At 43.0% G+C, this 17,775-nt stretch overlaps 1 protein-coding gene across 1 annotated transcript in view; it reads right to left on the bottom strand.

Moving 5' to 3' along the window:
- Positions 1-17,775, bottom strand: part of AFF3 (AF4/FMR2 family member 3) — a 316,384-nt gene that overhangs the window by 23,261 nt on the left and 275,348 nt on the right. The window contains exons 10-14 of the mRNA XM_042810250.1: positions 17,101-17,269; positions 8,347-9,399; positions 5,763-5,887; positions 2,626-2,827; positions 592-719 (exon numbers count right to left, since the gene is read on the bottom strand). Coding sequence (XP_042666184.1) covers positions 592-719; positions 2,626-2,827; positions 5,763-5,887; positions 8,347-9,399; positions 17,101-17,269 — 1,677 coding nt within the window. The remainder of the gene's footprint in view (positions 1-591; positions 720-2,625; positions 2,828-5,762; positions 5,888-8,346; positions 9,400-17,100; positions 17,270-17,775) is intronic.

Consider the following 17,775-nt stretch of genomic DNA (forward strand, 5'->3'; position numbering starts at 1 on the left):
ATTCAGCCCATGGGCCAAAAAAAGCCATTTAAGCTCAGGTCTGAATCTTCACTCCCTATCCAAGCTTGCTATAGGTGTGCCTGTGTCTTCAGCCCTGTCACAACGGTGCTTATGCCAGGCCATGGCACAACACTGGGGCTTTCTTTCTGGTTTGACCTCAGATCCACCTCATCACTATGCATACCTGGCAGTCACTGGACTATGTCTGACTCTGTTTATCCTCACCAGACCTGATCCTGATCTGACTTCCTGGCTTGACCTTGGACCTGCCTCATCACCTTGTATAGTGTCTCTGTGACTGGACCACCCCTGCTGGCATAGCCCCCACCCCACCAGCCATCTTCTGTCCTTTTGCTCCTGGCTCATCATCCCTTAGGGAACAGCCAGTCCTCACTGCTTCCTGATGATCAGAGGCTTAATTTATGATGATAAATAGAATACTTTATAAACGATGTCTCAATCATTGTTCAGTGTACAGTATTACTATAATAATACTGGCCATATCTCAGCTCATGATGAACAAATTGTCACTCCCTTTTGAAATGCAGAAAGCTACATTGTTTGCTATATTTTAAAGTTATCTGTACTTACATATCATCAAAGATAAGTTTTGTCCTTCTGCAGTCCCTGGGTGCGCTGGACAGAGGTGACCAAGGCTCTGTTTGGGTCTGTGGCTTATTGCAGAGAAGAACATTTTCTGAATTGGTGTGAACTGCTTTCTAGACAACAAACAGCATAGAAGACATTGAGCTTCTAACTTCAAAAAAGCAAGTAATAAACCACAGATAGTCTTTGCATTGTGCTGTAAATTGTCAGTTAGTTTTTCTACTATTTCAGCAGGCAAGATGTGTTAACTGTCCTGTGACTAACAGCCACAAATTCACAGATACTGCTCACAGCACTTTGTAAAGGGCCTGAGTTTTTATGTGATACACAGATGAAATGGAGCTGAACTATTAGTAATCATCAAAACACTCTGTAACAAAGTCAGAGAAATTATGGAAGAACAGATCAGCTTGGCCATTGAGAAGATCAAGTTACATCTCCAGGCTTTAGCTTCCAAACCAACATTTTACTTTGCCCTGAGAGAGCAAGGTGAGCCCGTTTGCCCTTCATTTACAACCACTGCCAGAAAACATTACCACTTCTTCCTCAGGTAGAGGATGGAAATGTAATGGGGAAATGCACTAAAAAATTAAAATGGATAAAGACTACATCCCAGCTTAGGATCCCTGACAGAAATTCAAGAGACCACCTGGGCACACCACCTAGATACCTCATGAAGGGAAGAGATAAAAGGAAGCTATGTTTAACATTTATAGTTCACGAGCTCTCATATTCTGTATGGCACATCCGGATCGGTTCAGACGGCTAAAATTTTCAGATGAATAATCAAATACATAAGAATTTTATTGCAAAGCTTTTTAAAATGTTGACCAAATGGTGCATTGCTAGGCTGTGCAGAAAATCTCAGTGAAATTCATTTGCTGAGGGTGTGGATCATAAAGCAATCACCTTCTACTTTTGATTTCCAGCACATGCGCCTGTGAAGAAATTTACATTGTTTTCAAGATATCCAATGAAGACTCGTATCATTGTGAGTCTGAATGGGTTATAAATCTCTAAACTTATGTTTTAAAAGTTAAAAAGTTAACTTTGAAACCTCTTATTTATCAAATAACATACTGTTTAAAAACAAATACACGCTGGATAAAATCTTCAGTAGCAAAGAAAGGAGCATGGGCCTTTATAGCAACAGAAGAGTGCCTCAGCAACTCGACTAGATGCTACAGCAGCGAATATCAATATGACAGTGTCCAAGTTACGTCTTCTAGGTATTTCACACAAAGCTGCAAGGGGCAACGTTCTGTCCTTAGTCTTCTAACCACAGTGCCCTGCAGACTGGATGACAGGATACTATTTGGAGAGGTGAGAGAAATATAAATCTCCTTAACCAGAAGCGCTAACAGACACTTTATTCCAGTGTTCCAATCACAGAGCTCATGTACAAATGGAGGGGAACATCCATTTCCACTCTTACTGTACTCTGAAGACAGTGGCTAACCCCCAATTTACTAGTAAGTCTTCACCAGGAAGGATACTCTGGAAACCTTTAGTGTCATTAAGATTCTCTGACAGGATAAACATCTAAATGCTGGGGTGTGGTGGAGCTGAGTTGCAAGACTCATGTTAAGCTTTTCACTGGTGTCAACAGCAAGAAGTAGTGTATGAGAAAGCTGGTTGGAAGCCATGGAGAATTACTTATATCCAGGTACACTCACAGGTAGGCAGTGGCTGAGCAGAGGTCTTATACACTGCACCACACTTCTGGATGTGGGGGCCTTTGCATTATGCCCCCCAAATACTCTGCAGGCCTAAATCCATTAATTCCAGGCCACTAGCTTTTACCTTTTGCTTATGCAGCCTTTGTTATTTGTCCAATTTACAGCCTTCTTGCTGTTCTTCTGTGCCTTGCTAAACCCCAAAACAGAAAAACCAAACGTACAGTACCACATTCATTACTACAACGTTTTAGCATAAGACTCTGCAAAGTTATCTTAGATTCAACACAAAATGAAAAATATCAAGATAGGGTTTCATATTGTGAACAACAGTACAACTTACATTGAAGTCTCCGAGATGTGGCTGTGACTGGATTTCACCCTTATGCTTTTTGCTGGAGGAGATGGAAGGTAATAGACTGCTGCCATTAGGTCTGCTGGAGGAAGTTAAATCATCGTTGGAGTATTTGTGTTTTGATGCATCAGAGAGGGGAGAGACGGGTGACCGAAGCACTTTCTCATTTTTATTTATTGGTAGTGCCAAACTGGAAATGGAAATTACAGTAATGGAGTGTCACAAAGCTGGGTTTGAGAAAGGTAAATGTTTTATATATTACCAAAACTTTGAATTTAAAACCTGCTGGCAGTATAAAGTCTATTGGCATCTGGTAACAAGCTTACAGTATTGGGACCAAGAGTTCATTTACAAATTTGTATCATGTTTATCCTCTTTTCCTTCAAGGCAAATTGTAATTCTGGAGTTAATATCAAGTCTGTATCAGAGTGCTTGAAAAAAAAACACAGAGATAAATGGCCACTTGCTCACCATCTCTTAAGGGATAGCCGGAGACGAAGATTAGACTCTGAAGTGTAAGTTTAGGTTATGGAGCCCTATTTCACTATTAGAGGTGACAATTTATAAGCCACGGCAATAAAGCCATACGTGAACTAAGAGAGGAAATGTGTTTAAAGATGACTGGGTTGTCTCTGTGCTCAATGGGCAGCCCTTGGTAGCACTCCTTATTCTGATCTAACGCCGATTTTAAAGACAAAGAAAAATAGGCTGGTACTGCAGACAAAAGGAGACACAGAGAAATGCGAGCTGGCCTATACTGTAAAGAAGAAAGCCATGTAATATTTTCAATTTTCATTTATATTAGAGAAGCTTTGGGTGAGAAGCTATAAAAATATCACCTAAATAAGTTCTAGACACACTAATTTAAAGAAAATACGTGTCTGGTAATTTTAAAGCCATACACACAAAATAAGCATTCTTAAGGAGATAGTTTGCATTTAAGACAAAAACTGTGATTAAGGTCAGACAGACTATTTTAAAGCAATATCTTCCCTTGTCATATTCCCCTTTATTCAGCCTATTACTTTTTATGTACACTTCTCACTTCTTTATAGTTACTGTATCAGACAGTGTACACTTAATGGAATCGCACAACGGAATACGGTACAAAATATACTTTATTTCTGCACATCATTTCAGGGAACAGAGCTAATTAAATGTGCTCTTATCATACATTTGTCCATTTATCTGGCACGTCTTTAAAAACTAGCTGTGAGAGAAGCCATGAATCATAATTCAGAACTCTTCCTGTTTCCTACAGTGTAGTACTTATAAAATACAACACAAACTGTTTTGCTTTAATGACCAAGAGCTGTTTATGAATGAAGGAGTTGGGGTGTGTAAGTGGACAGCTGCGTTGTTCTTTTCCCTCCAAGAAAAATAAGAATTTCAGCACTATTTTGAATGTGCAGGCTGATGCTGTTATTTCTTTTTCCTTTTTCAAACACAAAATCATGCCTTGGCTAGCCATGTTTATACATCACTGTCAAAGTGCAGGACTACAGCATCCAAGAGAAGCCATGGCTCTTTGGAAGTGTACCCAAGCCTCAAAAGTTTGGACCAGAGCTTGAGGACTACCTGCCATTTCTATTTGTGTGGCAGGTCTTTCACAAGGCCCCTGGCACTTGGGCCCACCTACACGTACTGTGAGTAGTCAAACTACAGCACCCCAACCTTGTCATCCTGAGAAGCTGTGCAAAACCACACACAGCATATTCCAGTCTGCTGGCACTTCACAGATAGTGGACCTGATGTAGAAGTAAGATATTTAGGGTTACTTTGCCTGCTGCGGTGGCCTCTTGTATCAAACAAGGCCTTGCTCATTCTGTACATAGGAGGAAAGGTGGTTGTATGTTGCTAACGGCTGTAAGTTGTGCCAGGGGAAGTTCAGGTTGGAGATTATGAAAAAAAAAAACTATTCTTAGAAAGAGTGATGAGGCATCGGCACTGGCTGCCCAGTTCATGAACTGCGTGGATGTGGCACTGAGGGATGTGGTTAGTGGGCATGTTGTGTGTGGGCTGGTGTTTGGACTACATGATCTCAGAGGTCTTTTCCAACCTTAATCATTCTATGATTCTACATCAGACTCTACAATATCAAATTCTCATGTCTGAAGGTGTTTTTGCTCCTCTTTTTGCTACCAGCTATCAGCTGTGCTGACATAACTGTGCATGACCTCCAGTAGCATAAACCACACAAACTTCTGGGAAGCAGGGCAGATGAGGGAAGAATTAAGAAGCAAATATTCAAGACTTTCTTTTTTTTATATTTCTTTCCTTAATGCACAGTTACTACCAGAAGTACTGAACACAATGTTAAGCAAAATGCAAATTACTGCCCTGCTTCCAGGAAGCTCGGAATTAACCTTGTGACAGAGAGAGTGGTAACAGGAATGGTGTGTCTGTGTGCATTCATGCACAGTAAAATAAACTGTTCCATGATTTTTTTCAGTTTAAGAAATGTGACTTATTCTAGGTTAAAGAAATTGAATGCATACTTTTGAATAAGCAGCATATGTGTTTGTTTTCATCATGATTCTTTGCCAGTGCTAATGATAAGAATTGTTCAGACTCATCGGTGATCTGAACAATAGAAATACTTACTGCAATAAATCAAAATATTCTTTAATTTTAGCAGTCTCGCCCTAATATATATCCTGACATTGACAGAAAACGATATGTATTCTGGAACTGAGTATTTCGGGCAATTTCAATCTAAGTACTGTTGACTAACTTAAACCCAGGCATAAAGTCAGACTTAAAGTCTGAAACTTATAATGCTGTAAGGAAACATAAGATGGCTGCCCAAGTGAACCAGTGCCCACAAGGCAACGTCTGAGAATACATCTCAGATGACTGCACTGCTCTAGCTATACTTACTCATTCCATGAACCTCACACTTGAACTAACAACTCTCCACAATACGACAAAAATGTGAGTATATAAATGTGTCAGGAGCTGCTAAGTTGTTCATTAAACCAGAAGAAAGCAGAACGCACTGGGCAATTTTTCAACATGAAATGTGATAATTAAAAAATAACTCGTATTACAGGCAAAAATAACACAGGACATTAAACTGCAACTAGTTGTATGACTCAGTGGTAAATAAGAAGGAAAATGCTTACCTATTTTCATTTACATTGCAGTGATTTGCTGTTGCGATGCTGTGGGCAGAGGCAGCTAATCGTGAAGAATTCTCTCGCTCTAAATGAGTCTTCTTGATGTCTCTGTACTCTTCCTCATTCTCACACTGAGTAAAGAGAAAAATTATATCTTGTAGGTGTTGCATTTACTAAACATCTCAAAGTACTTTGACAAATCAGATGATGGTTTTCTGACACTCTGATGCTTTCTTTAAGCATATACCTAACAAGGATGAGAGAAGACTGGTTCACATCTTGAAAAACCATCATCTAAAGAGGCAGTGCATAGACAAAGGAGTACAATATAAAACTTGAATTGTTTCAACCACATTCCCACCTGCACCTTCAGATATTTTTTTCTTTATATTGCCCTCTTTGCCCACCTTCTGTGTGCTTTTCTCTTGCCTAGTGCTTAACCACATTCCTCTTGCCTCTCCCTCTCTTTCCTTTGCAGCAGTGACATTCCCTGCATTACTAAATACAACAGATCAGCAACTGGCCGATCAGCATCTAAGGCCGATTGGAAAGGAACAGCTTGCATACATGTGCTCAGCTTGCTTCTCCTTCAAACCATGATATGCCACATTCAGGCTGCCTTTTGGGAAGGGCCCTTAGGTGATGTGGTCCCTAGCTGGGGCCACAAAGTGTCTGGAAGAAGTTGGCCCACATCATTAGCAAGCATGTTAACAATCAAGCAAAGCAGATGACTGCGTGCCACTGCTTGATGCTACATCTTGGCCACATCTGGTCTACTCATATGAATGTAGCCCGTTTCCTGCCACTATCTGACTTTGTCTTGCTTTCCTTACATCTAACTATTGGTGGCTCCGTTTTCCCATCTTCCTACAATATCCACATCCCTTACCATTTCTAACGCTTATCTCATTTCCAATGATGACCAAGTTTTACTTGTGACCTCTTGATCATGCTGTATTCAGTGCTTTGCTGTGTGACAACAACATTTTCTGGTATTTTCTGCCACTGTGGCTGTTGCTGAGGGATTAACATAGTTCACTCTCCACAGGAATGAAGATCTTACACCTTAAGTGCTTAACTATCCTTTCCTTTCTTTGCTTTTCTCATCTTCTTTAGATCATGACAGAGATAGAAATGATAAAGACCTCCCTCTAATTTTGCAGTTATGCCTGATGATCTATTCTTATCAGTCCTATTCCTTAAGTCTTCTGGGAAGGTAGATTAAGTACTGTGTATTTGCATGGTAGTTATCACAGGGGCGGTCCTATTCCAAGCTGAGGGGCAATTTGGTACTCCAGCAATGCCTTGTATTTATTGTAACAATAAAATTTCCAACAACAGCAATGCTTTAAGACAGAAGACAAAAACATAATTTGTGCCAGAGAAAATCAAATTAAGCTTTTCTAGAATGACTGCATTTATTCCGCTTTTCTATCATACCCTTGTTTCCTTCTGGGTGTATGGGCTGGCAATATGACAAAGAAATTTCCTATAGCACAGAATGTAAATCTTTTGTTTCTGCCCTGCTTTGACCCGGTCTCCATCACCTTGTATTCTGCAATTATTTCCATGCTACTTCCTGAAGAAAATGCAGATAAATGCATCTCAAAGCTTAGCAGTAGCTCCACCAGTGGTAGATACTGAAAAAATACTTTCAAGTACTTAAAAAAAAACAACAACAAACACAAGAACAAAAAATGAAGAGAGAAAAAAAAAAAAAAAAGGAAGAGTGCTTTAGATAAAGGTCCCAAGAAACGTGCAGATCAGTCTGCACGTGTAGGGTAGCGCAGATAGTGATGGATGACTACACAGTAAAACTGTTCAGAAAGTGAGCAGATGGTGATTCCAGTTCAAAGTGACTTCTAGGGTCAGATTGTCATAAATGGAGTGGAAAGCATCCTCACTGGACAGCTGCAGCCTTTGGGTGAAGGGAGCTCCTTGTCAAGAGAAAGCTGGCACATCTGGTGGCTCCTGAAATGTTCAGGAGAGGCATGGCAGAGGGGTGGATGTGACCAGGAGGCAAGTGCTGCCTGGGAATGGGACAGCTCATTAGGTACCCTCACGGTTCTTATGCTGGTGTAGGAGCCCTGAGGTAAGAGCAGACCAAGCTGCAGAGCGAGGCAAGTCCCTGCTGAGCTCGGCTGCCTGCTGCGACTGAGGGACTCGCCCCTTGCTGTCAATATGAGGGGAAAAGGGTTGCTCCCTTTTTGCAAATATGCAGCGATATTGTGCAGACTGGGTCAAGACAGCCACGTACATTTGCTATGCCAAGCTAAGCAGTGCCCCTAAGAGCTATTTTTTTTTTTTTTTTTTTTTTTTTTTTTTTTTTCTCCCCCCCAAGAAGCCTCAGGAGAGAAAGCTACCTGACTTCTCTTTGACCAAGGCACAAAAAGCAATGTGCTGGTAGCCAACACCATCTCCAAGGCCCAGGGGTTTAATCGGCCCAGAGGCTTTGCCAGTTGCTCTGTGGTGAGCAGAGGCGAGGCCTGGCGAGGACATGCTGCTGAGCAGCAACGCGGGCACAAGCAATGCTGGGGCTGTGCCCCAATTCCCTGCTCCGAGCGGCCACCCCCACTCCCCCAGAGCTCACCTTGCGTTTCCTTCTAGATTTCGGTAAGCCCTTCTCTGCAGGGAGCTCAGCACTACTACCCTGCGGGATGCTGGCTGCCTGGTTTGTTCCGGCGCTCATTGCCAGCGGCTCTTCAGGCAAACGCTCTGGAATCCTGGACAAAAGAGCCAAGTCAATGTTGACCCACAGCGACTTTACCTCATCACTGTCTTTCAGAGGAGACAGGAGCTCATTCCTACCGAAAGGAACCAGGGTGTAAAACTGTTCCTCCAGCTCCTTTGCTATTTCACTATTAGTCCTGGCATTAATGGAGCCAAAGGCACTGCAGCCGCCGTGGGCTTTGCTGGCGGCTCCCGTCCCCAAGTCCTTGGCATGCGGCTCGGCCCCGGCCGCCGCCTGCGCCTTGGGCAGCGGGCGCTCCTCCCGCTCCGACTCGGAGCCCGACTCGGAGGAGGACGACGAGGACGAGGACTCGGTCTCTATGAACTCCTTGGATTTGGGCGCCGTTTTGCTCGGCCCCCGGGCCCGCCGCTTCTCACCGACCGCGGCCGAGCGGGGCTCCCGGCGATGCCCCGCTCTGCAGCCCGCACCGCCGACGCTCGCACCGGGCCGGGCCCTGGGCGCCTCGCTGCCGGCGCTTTCCAGAAAGCCGTGGCTCCCGGCGGGCTCCTCTGCCCCACGGCAGTGGGAGCCTTCTCCGGCGGCGGTCCTCTCGGCCCGCCGCGGTGCCTTCTTCCCCGCTGCCCTCCTGGGCGGCCCGCCGTCAGCGGCGGGGGGTGACTTCTGGCGTCCTCCCTTGCTGCCCGGTGCTTTGTTGGCGGTCCTGGGCCGCGGCCCGTCCCCGACGGTGGCGGCGGTGGAGGCGGCGGCGGGGCGGCTCTCCCCTCCGCGGTGCTCAGTTGGGCCTGGGGCCGGGGTCTTCTCGTCCTCCTGCCGCTCCGCCTTCACGTGGCCGTAGTAGGGGTGGGCTTCAAGGGCCGAACCGTCGTGGGGGGTCAGGATGGGTGCTTTGTGTGGGGTGACTTTATTCAGCCACTTGTCCAGCTGCCACTTGTTAGATGAGGGTGGCTCAGGCTGAAAGGAAAGCAGATGGCAATACGCTTAGTGCCGAATCCTGCTGCCCTCACCTACAGAGCCTCAGGAACACCAAAACACCCGTGCCACCAAACACCTGTAACACAGGTTTTACCCTTAGCAAGAGGTCACCCCATGGCACCCCATGGCACTCCATGGCACCCCATGGCACCCCATGGCTCAGGCTGTGGGTGGGAAAGGTAAGGCTGCCAGGTCAGCAGGCAAGGAGGATGTGCCATACTGCCCAATGGCAGCCTTGGTTCAGCTGCAGGGCTGGGAAATGGGAGGCATGCCCCAGGAGGTGGGATGTTTTTGGTTTCTGGAGGAGGCTGGGAAGGAAAATGGATTCCGTGAGTCAGAATTTCTTGGCATGATTCATACTGGCCTCAGCTTTACTGGGAAAGACTCCTGAGATTCCAAACAGAGGAAAATATAATGGGGATAGGAAAGGTGGAAAACAGGGCAGGGATATGGCTGAGGCTGACCTAGCAGGAAAGCTAGGTTTGTATATTTTGTGTCCTGCACCACCACCTTAAATAAAGTATTTAAACAACATACAGAGGCATATAGTGGTAGGAGGGAGTGCTAACCAGGCTATGCATATAGTCTGTTTGGTATTGATGTTGTAATCCTGTGAGATCATGCAAACATTTGCTCTGTGGTGGTATTGTCAAGTGCTCATTTGGTAAGTATTGTGTAGCTGTTAGTTCTCCTCTTTGTTCCTGTCACAACATGATCAAGTTATAAGAGAGCATCTAAAATATAGTGGTGTTTGGACAGTGAAGTGGTGGGATAATTATGATTTCAAATGTAACCACAGCTCAGAAAATGTTATTACAGAACAACGTGCAAATGTTTTGTAGTGCTTCTTACACTCAGTAATTTGAATGGAAGAAGATGAATAGGAAAGGAGAAAAAAAAAAAAAAAGGTGGAGTGGATGGCCAACCATATTCTAAGCCACATTCTAACCCAATGTGAAAAGCGCCCTAATTTCCTGAACTGGAACCAAAATTTGGTCAGCTAGACTATTGCTCATGAAAACTATCGATGCTCTGAAAGAAAGTTTGCTCAGGAGAGAATATCCAGTCCTTAATTTAAGACAGTCTCCAACTTAAAGGCACTGCCGTTAAAAAGAGTTTCTTGAAGGCAGCACAGGCTTCCTTCATAGCTAAGGGTGCCTTCAGAGTCACCCTGGAGGGGCTTTATTCACTCTACAGGAAACAAAGGCTCCTAAAATGAGCAGAACAGAGAGACATTGGAATTCATATGATACAAATACTCCTCCCTCTGAAGTGTCTAATTTACTCATTATCCAGCTAGCCAATACCTATGGGAAGCTTGCTGGATGGCCTTGAGTTTATTTTTTCTTAATCTTACTCCCTAATATCTTACATGATGAATTTCTTTCCAGAGTTGTAAATCTTGAAAATGGTTGGGAAGCATTTCTCTTGGACGAAGATGTATTTTTAAGACTCTTTATGTGAAAGAAATTGTTTTGTTTTCTTTTTACTGCTGCTGAGAGTAGAGATGGATGCCATTCATTATGCATATACTGGACTTATTACACATAATGAAAGGTTCACTATATATGGAGGTCTTTGCTTTGTTCAGGTGATGTATTTAACAAAAGCACATACATCAAAAGCACGTGTAAAAAAATATATCTCTACCTATAATTATAGGCCAGAGTGAGGGCAGATTGAAAATTCAAAAAAATCTTCCAGGTTTTCTGTTACATCCCATCCTCTTTAAGTAACTTGTCATTCTCAAAAGCAGCAGTTCAAGGGATAACAGTAAACCAGCAGAAAACAATGATTAACTGCTATAGTGTCATAACTTGTCAATATGGCACTTTCCTGCAGTGATGTGTCTGCTGTTTAGATGGAATAGCTGCACTCCCACCAAGCTGTAAGCCAACTATGAAGTCTAATAAAATGTATCAACAATATTGCCAACTTTGCTAATTTTTTCAGGAGTTTGAGGACACTTGTTTTCTTAAAGCCACAACTCCTGAAACCATGGGCTTAGATGTATATCCTTGGTTTATTTAAATAAAAATTCAAGTCCCTATGGTGGCTGAAACAAATTTTAAGATGTGTCTGCTAAAAAAAAAAAACCCTTTAAGATGTGTCTGCTAAAAGTAAAAAATCTGCAGCCAATAATGTAAATTTAAAGAATACAAATTCTGAAAAATCAAAATTTATATACTTTTCTCAGTATTTTGGGGACCCTGATAGAGTTTAGTCAATGTACGTGAGTGATGCCAATTCACTTTTGAAAGCAGTTTATTCAATTGATTGCTCTAACTGAAAACTACTGTACTTTGAAATCACTGCAAGAGAACAGTCAAGAGGGAAGAACAGACCCAGTGAGAAAAAGCATTGGGAAGATTCACTTGCAAGGTTTTACCAGTGCACATTACATGCCCAACAGTAATTATATGTGGTAGGAAATAAAAATCCCTAATTCTTCAATCTGAATCTCTTTCCTGTACAGGTCACACACATTTCTGTGGAAGAAAAGTTGATTTGCTTGAAGTGAGATAGCTTCAGCAGCATGTAAGGATGGAAAGGTGTTGAGGGATATGGTGGAAAGATAGTCTTGTGCAAGAGAAATATACTGTCCTCAAGGCCTTGACAAGCACTGGGCAGTTTTAATTGGGGTAAAGCTGTTGATAGCCAGATGATTGGCAGCAGTAGGAACAATGGTCAGTGGTGAAGCTGACTTGCCATGAACTGTTTTTGTACCAAAATCCATTTGTGGTTTTGGCATGAAAACCCAAACCAGGAAAACTCTATCAGCAGGATCGTTCCAAGAACTAATGCAACACAAATGCAGATGCGTTGGGCTTCAGTGAGAAACAGAAGGATGTGATCCACTTATTTAATAACTGTGGATGGATTAATCTGTACAGTATAGACAACAAAATCTGAGCTAGTCAACAAATTCCTTCAGTCAGTGGCCTACTCTTGCAGGATGTGAAACATTTCATCTTGAAATAGGCATCTGAAGTAGGTCAGATGAGCTGGGCCCTAGAAAATGTTTGTTCCTCTCCACTATCTGTAAAGAAGAAGCTGAAGTGATGAACAGATGTAGGTATCGACAGTACAAGTGTCCAAATTTGGGTGGGCTGACTCCCACACAGTATGTCTGTATATCTCAGATGTCTTCTGGGCTACAAATGCAATCAGAGCCATACATCCAAAAGAAACCTTTGTCAAAACTCATTATCCAGAAAGGCTTTCTGTGGTGAAGGGCTGTTAAACAATATGAGCATAATGGGATAACTCTATGCTTGTTATTACAAAGAGGGAACTAAAGTGTAGCTAGTATTATCATAAAGTTGAAGCATGACACCCCCTTCATTGAGAGATTGTATTGTCTGTAATGTGCATCTATTTAACCCACTGTGGAGTGCGAGTGAGCAATCCCTGCAGTATATTTAGTCAATTGCAAATCAGCATATTATTTTACCCCCTATGATAACCTACTTGTGCTGTCTACTATCAAACATTTACCTAGTTGTGCTGTCCTACTATCAAATATTTCATCCAGGGCAATCCCTTATACACACGTGGTATTTTCATTGTAGTTAAGACAGGTGATGAAGATGTTGATGTTGATGATGTCAACATCAGATGCTGCCACTACTGTTAGTGCTGCTGCTAGCACTTCATCAAACTAGAACTGGAGATTCCTATAGGTGCACACATAAAGTGAGAGGTTACTCCTGTCTCAAAGTATTCGCAGGAGGAAAGGGAGAAATTTGTAGCAAAAAAATGGTGCAATGGTGATCTTGAATCCTATAAGCCAAAGTAAAAATAGTTTCCATAGTTGGTCTAGTGAAAAAAATCCCCTTTTCTTCTGAATGTACCACTCAGGAAGTCAAATTGTGATACTTAAAAGTGGGAAGCAAGAACATAACATTGTTCCTAAACTCAATCCTAAAACTACAGCATTTTGGATTCACTGAGGAAGGCTATTGGCGAAAGAAGGAAGAGGTGACTGGGGCATGCTCACCAGTTAGGTGATTAGTTAGGTGCACACAACTTTCCTCTTTTCTGGGCTAAGGAGAGGAGAGCCAATTCTGTACAACACCTGAGGGAACAATAGGCATCTGCAGGTGGTGGCTGCTCAGACACTTGTACTGATGTCCATGCACTTGAAAGATTGGATGGACAGTGCTGATGAGGAAGGAAGATGGGGAAAAGCATAACCAATCAATTCAGCTTGACCAGGTCAGTCACGTGTGGACTTGAGACTGAAGAGAATATTGGGGGATGATGGAATAAGCACAGAAAAAAATTCTTTGATGGTTATGAACTGGTCACTACAGCAAAGACTATAAGGGACACTGCAACTCTTGTGTAGGGTTGGTGGCACCCAGGACAGCACACCTCTCTCTTCTGGCCTTGTTACTGTTGATGCTCTCTCCTATGCAGTGTCTTCTCTGCTCCCTTCCTGCCTTCTCTAAGGCCTTCCTGCACAGTGGAACTTCCTCAGCTGTCTAATGAGGCTTGGTCTTACTAAAGGTCTGGAAGATAATGGGAACAAAGAACAAACAAACCAAACCCTTAGCTTTTGAAATGTGGTTCTTCTGTGAACTTGAGATCTACACTCTTTTTTTACTGTCTGAAATAATTGGAAGGAAGTTTCTGTTTTCCAGAGTCTTCATTTATGACATTAATTAAGGTCATGCAAAGAATTCATGGCCTCAGCAAAGAAACAGGAGATAGAAGTCTCAGTCCCTTGTTCATAATTTCAGGTTTGGCAGTTCACAAAACTGTAACTACTTGCATTACTGTCTGAGGCACCTTAATTTGTCCACATCACTGAAACCAGTCTGAATGTTGTCTCCTGCTCTAGCTCAGCCATTATTCTTAGTTTACTGCAGACATAAAGTGTAGACAGCTGAGCTAGTCACTACAGGCTCTAAATAGTCACTGGAAAGAAACAGACACTTTTAGGGTGCAATTCATCTAATCTATTTTATATGTATACTTTACAATGAGCTGCTTTTACACTCTAGGCAACTGCATTTAGACACGGAAAAACAACTCAAAGATTTCAACACGAGATGAGGAAAAAATACAGAAGAATTGTAACAGCAGCTGAATTTCTATATAAACTAAAATACAGAAGATAACCTGTCCTAGAAATAAAAGTCTTGCAAGTATACACAGATGATATTTCTGTTTACAGAAAAGAAGGGAGAACTCATAATATCCTGCAGATTTCCAGAAATTCCTTCCAACCTGCAGATACGGATTTTCTGCCCAACACTGTGCTGGAGCACTCAAGTTCATGTACTTGAATTCATTATTTTATGCATATGCAATGACAAAGATGTATTTGCTTCTTCTGTCTGTTCTTCTGCTCATCCAGTAGATGAAATTAATCATAAGACCATGCGATAGAGACCACTAATTAAATTTAGATGGACAGGACCTCCTTAAAAGAGCTCCCAAGGACCTGTATTTCTCAGTTTATAGGTTAAGAACATGGCATGTACTTTAGGAAGGTAGCTTCACTGGGTTCCTAATTGTAAGTTAAAGCATTAATGCAAATCAGACAGGGCTTCTACTCAGAAATGTCACATAAAGAAGTTTTGAATTGGTGCCATCAGTCATGTAATAGGCTTGGGAAAACACGGGGCCTTGGGAAAAGCACAGATATCCTACTGCCCTGGTACACGGTGATCCTATGCTGGTGAATGTCATGACTTCTGTATTCAAAAGAACGCGCTACAGAAACCACTGCAGCCATCACATTTTTGTGATGGCACACATACAAGTGTGTTTTGTACAGCATGCCTTAGAATGCAAACCACTCAAATACAATGCAAAGAGACAAACAAGCTGTTGGAGCCACACAGCTGTTTTGTGACACTAATCACTGATAACTCAGACTCTATAAAAAAGTAGTTCCACTATTTCAAGAGGATACCTATAAAATGCTTTAAGAGGAGGCACTTCCTTCACATTTCCATGGCTCTCTGTCCCTTGCTTGACTTTACAAAGCCCATGACCTGCCTCTGTTAATTCACTTTCCATATTCCCTGAGGAATTGCTACTCTCAGGTCCAAGCAGCACAGCTATCTGCCTAGATGCTCTTTTATCTTATCTGGGTACTACGCTTCCTCCCCTTTTATCTTGTAGTTCCTTCTCTCCTACTATGGTTCCTACTAGGGTTCTCTTCACTCCATTTCTTCTACCTTCTCAGATTCCTGCTGGGAGAGGAGAGTGTGAGACCTCTACGCCGAACCCAGCAGGGAATGGACAGAGCAAGGTCATGATGGGTCAGATGAGTGGACTCAGGATGGGAAATGAGAAATGGACAGTGCAGAGAGGCAAGAGAGGGAAGAGAGGCCGGAAGGAAGGAAACAGGAAAACGGAAGAGAGAGCCTTAGGAAAGGGATAAAGAGAGGAAAATTAACTTGAAATGAATCTGAAAGCACTTTGGAGGAAATTGAGGAAGAGAAGTGGTAAATAAGGAACAAAACCTGAGAAAAACATAGAGTGTATAGAATATAGAAAAATACAGGACATTTCTGTGAGTGGTACATTTTCCTTGGTAGGAAACATGGCCCTAAATACTGAGCAAACATGAGGAAAGATCATGATCACTGATCTGAATGTGTGTGTTTGGTGGCCCTGCTAGGCAGGGGGGTTGGAACTACATGATCCTTGAGGTCCCTTCCAACCCGGGTGATTCTGTGATTCTGTGATTCTGTGAAAGGCTTGCTGGTTATTCAGGATAATGTTTCAGGGTGAGAGAATCTGTGAGGCTTAGTTGTCAGGGGAGGAGTCCAGTGAGGGGATGCTTTATGTGGAACAGGAAAATACACTGTCTGTATTTTATGTGTATTTACAATCTTGTCACCAGATTTTGAATATTTTTACATATGCATGTGATAAGGCTGTGGAGTTCACGGTTTTATACTAAAGGTGTGTATTGACCAAAACACATAAAAATGTCATGTGGTAGATGAACAGAGTATGGAAAGCAGCCTGTAGTTTCTGCTTAGCACAGTGTAGAAGTGAAAGCAGAAGGTGGCACAGCACTGGCAGCTTAACTGTACTTTGGCCAGGGCTTGTCTACATGTGGAAATTTTCAGTGCTAACTTTCCAGATGGCAAGTTTGGGCTTTATGTTTTGCACCATGAGTAATTCAGTTTAGTCCATGCTGGAGGTGGATTAAAATAAATCACACAAAGGCAGCAGCAGTGGAGAATAATTCACATGGGGAGTGAGGTGAGGGACGTGCGTGAGTGAAAAACAACTATTTTGATTTAAAAATCCACCCTCAAAATGATTTCATAATAGCTTCCCTGTGTGGAGAAGCCTTTAGTTCCCTTGCAGTGCTGAGAGCCCGCACCAGGACTTACGCTGTCAGAAAGCCATTGCTATGGAGGCAGAGATGCACAAAACCTCCAGCAAGCTGTGAGCCTTGTGAAGGGCTCCATTTCGAGGGAAATATCACACGGTCATTTCCTTCTTCATTTTTGTTTCTTTTGCTTTAATCTGTCCCAGCATCCCCCACCACTTTCGTTTCGTAGGGTGCCAGGAGGAGGACCCCTGTACTTTTTGCATCCATTTTGGTTCCGTGCATCTCCTCCCAGGCTCCTGATCTGGAAAAAAGGTCTGAATGGGCGTAATAGCGGATTGCCATCCCAAATCACAAGGAGTGGGAGCCCTTACCTCTGGGCTGGAGTAATGTGAAGGCTTGCTGCCGTCACTCTCGCTGGAGCTGCTCTCGCTCTCTGAGTCAGACTCCGAGCTGCTCTCGGACTCACTGGAGCTGCTGCTGCTGGATCCCTTGCTAGAGAGTCCTGGGGCTCGGGTGCTGGACTGCGGCCCCACCAGGCTGCTGGGCCCATGGGAATGGGAGGCGAGAAGAGAAAACACACAGAGAGAAACACTTAAAAACCATGCTGTATTGGAGCAGACTTCTTTGCGAGCTTGCCTCTGCTTCTATTGAAGGGTGAAGGGAATTCAACGTTATGCTATTATGTATGATTGGGGTAGCTGCACGTGCATTTACATCTAGAGCCTTTGATGTCCCTTCTTCACACAAGGGAGGGCAAAGCTTTCAATTCAGCTCATCTCTTTTCTCATTCAACAAACTGTGTAGGATATTTTAAAAGTATCAAACGTGGTAAAAATAGCACAGAGGAAGCAGTCTTAATGGTGCCTAATGAACCCTGTGCAGAGGTGAAAGCTGGAAAAGGTGAACAGTCAACAGAGCTGTAGTGTGCAGTATCAGCCATTTACAGCAGTAATAGAATAACAATAATATTATGTTCTCACTGGAGCTTCCTACTCTCATTTTGTTCCTGCACACTGCTTTGCCTACCCACTGGAGATGTGGTTGCC

The sequence above is a fragment of the Centrocercus urophasianus genome, unplaced genomic scaffold (assembly GCF_019232065.1).
Source record: "Centrocercus urophasianus isolate 14NV4802_14NV808 unplaced genomic scaffold, USGS_Curo_1.0 seq_12, whole genome shotgun sequence".
Lineage (NCBI taxonomy): Eukaryota > Metazoa > Chordata > Aves > Galliformes > Phasianidae > Centrocercus > Centrocercus urophasianus.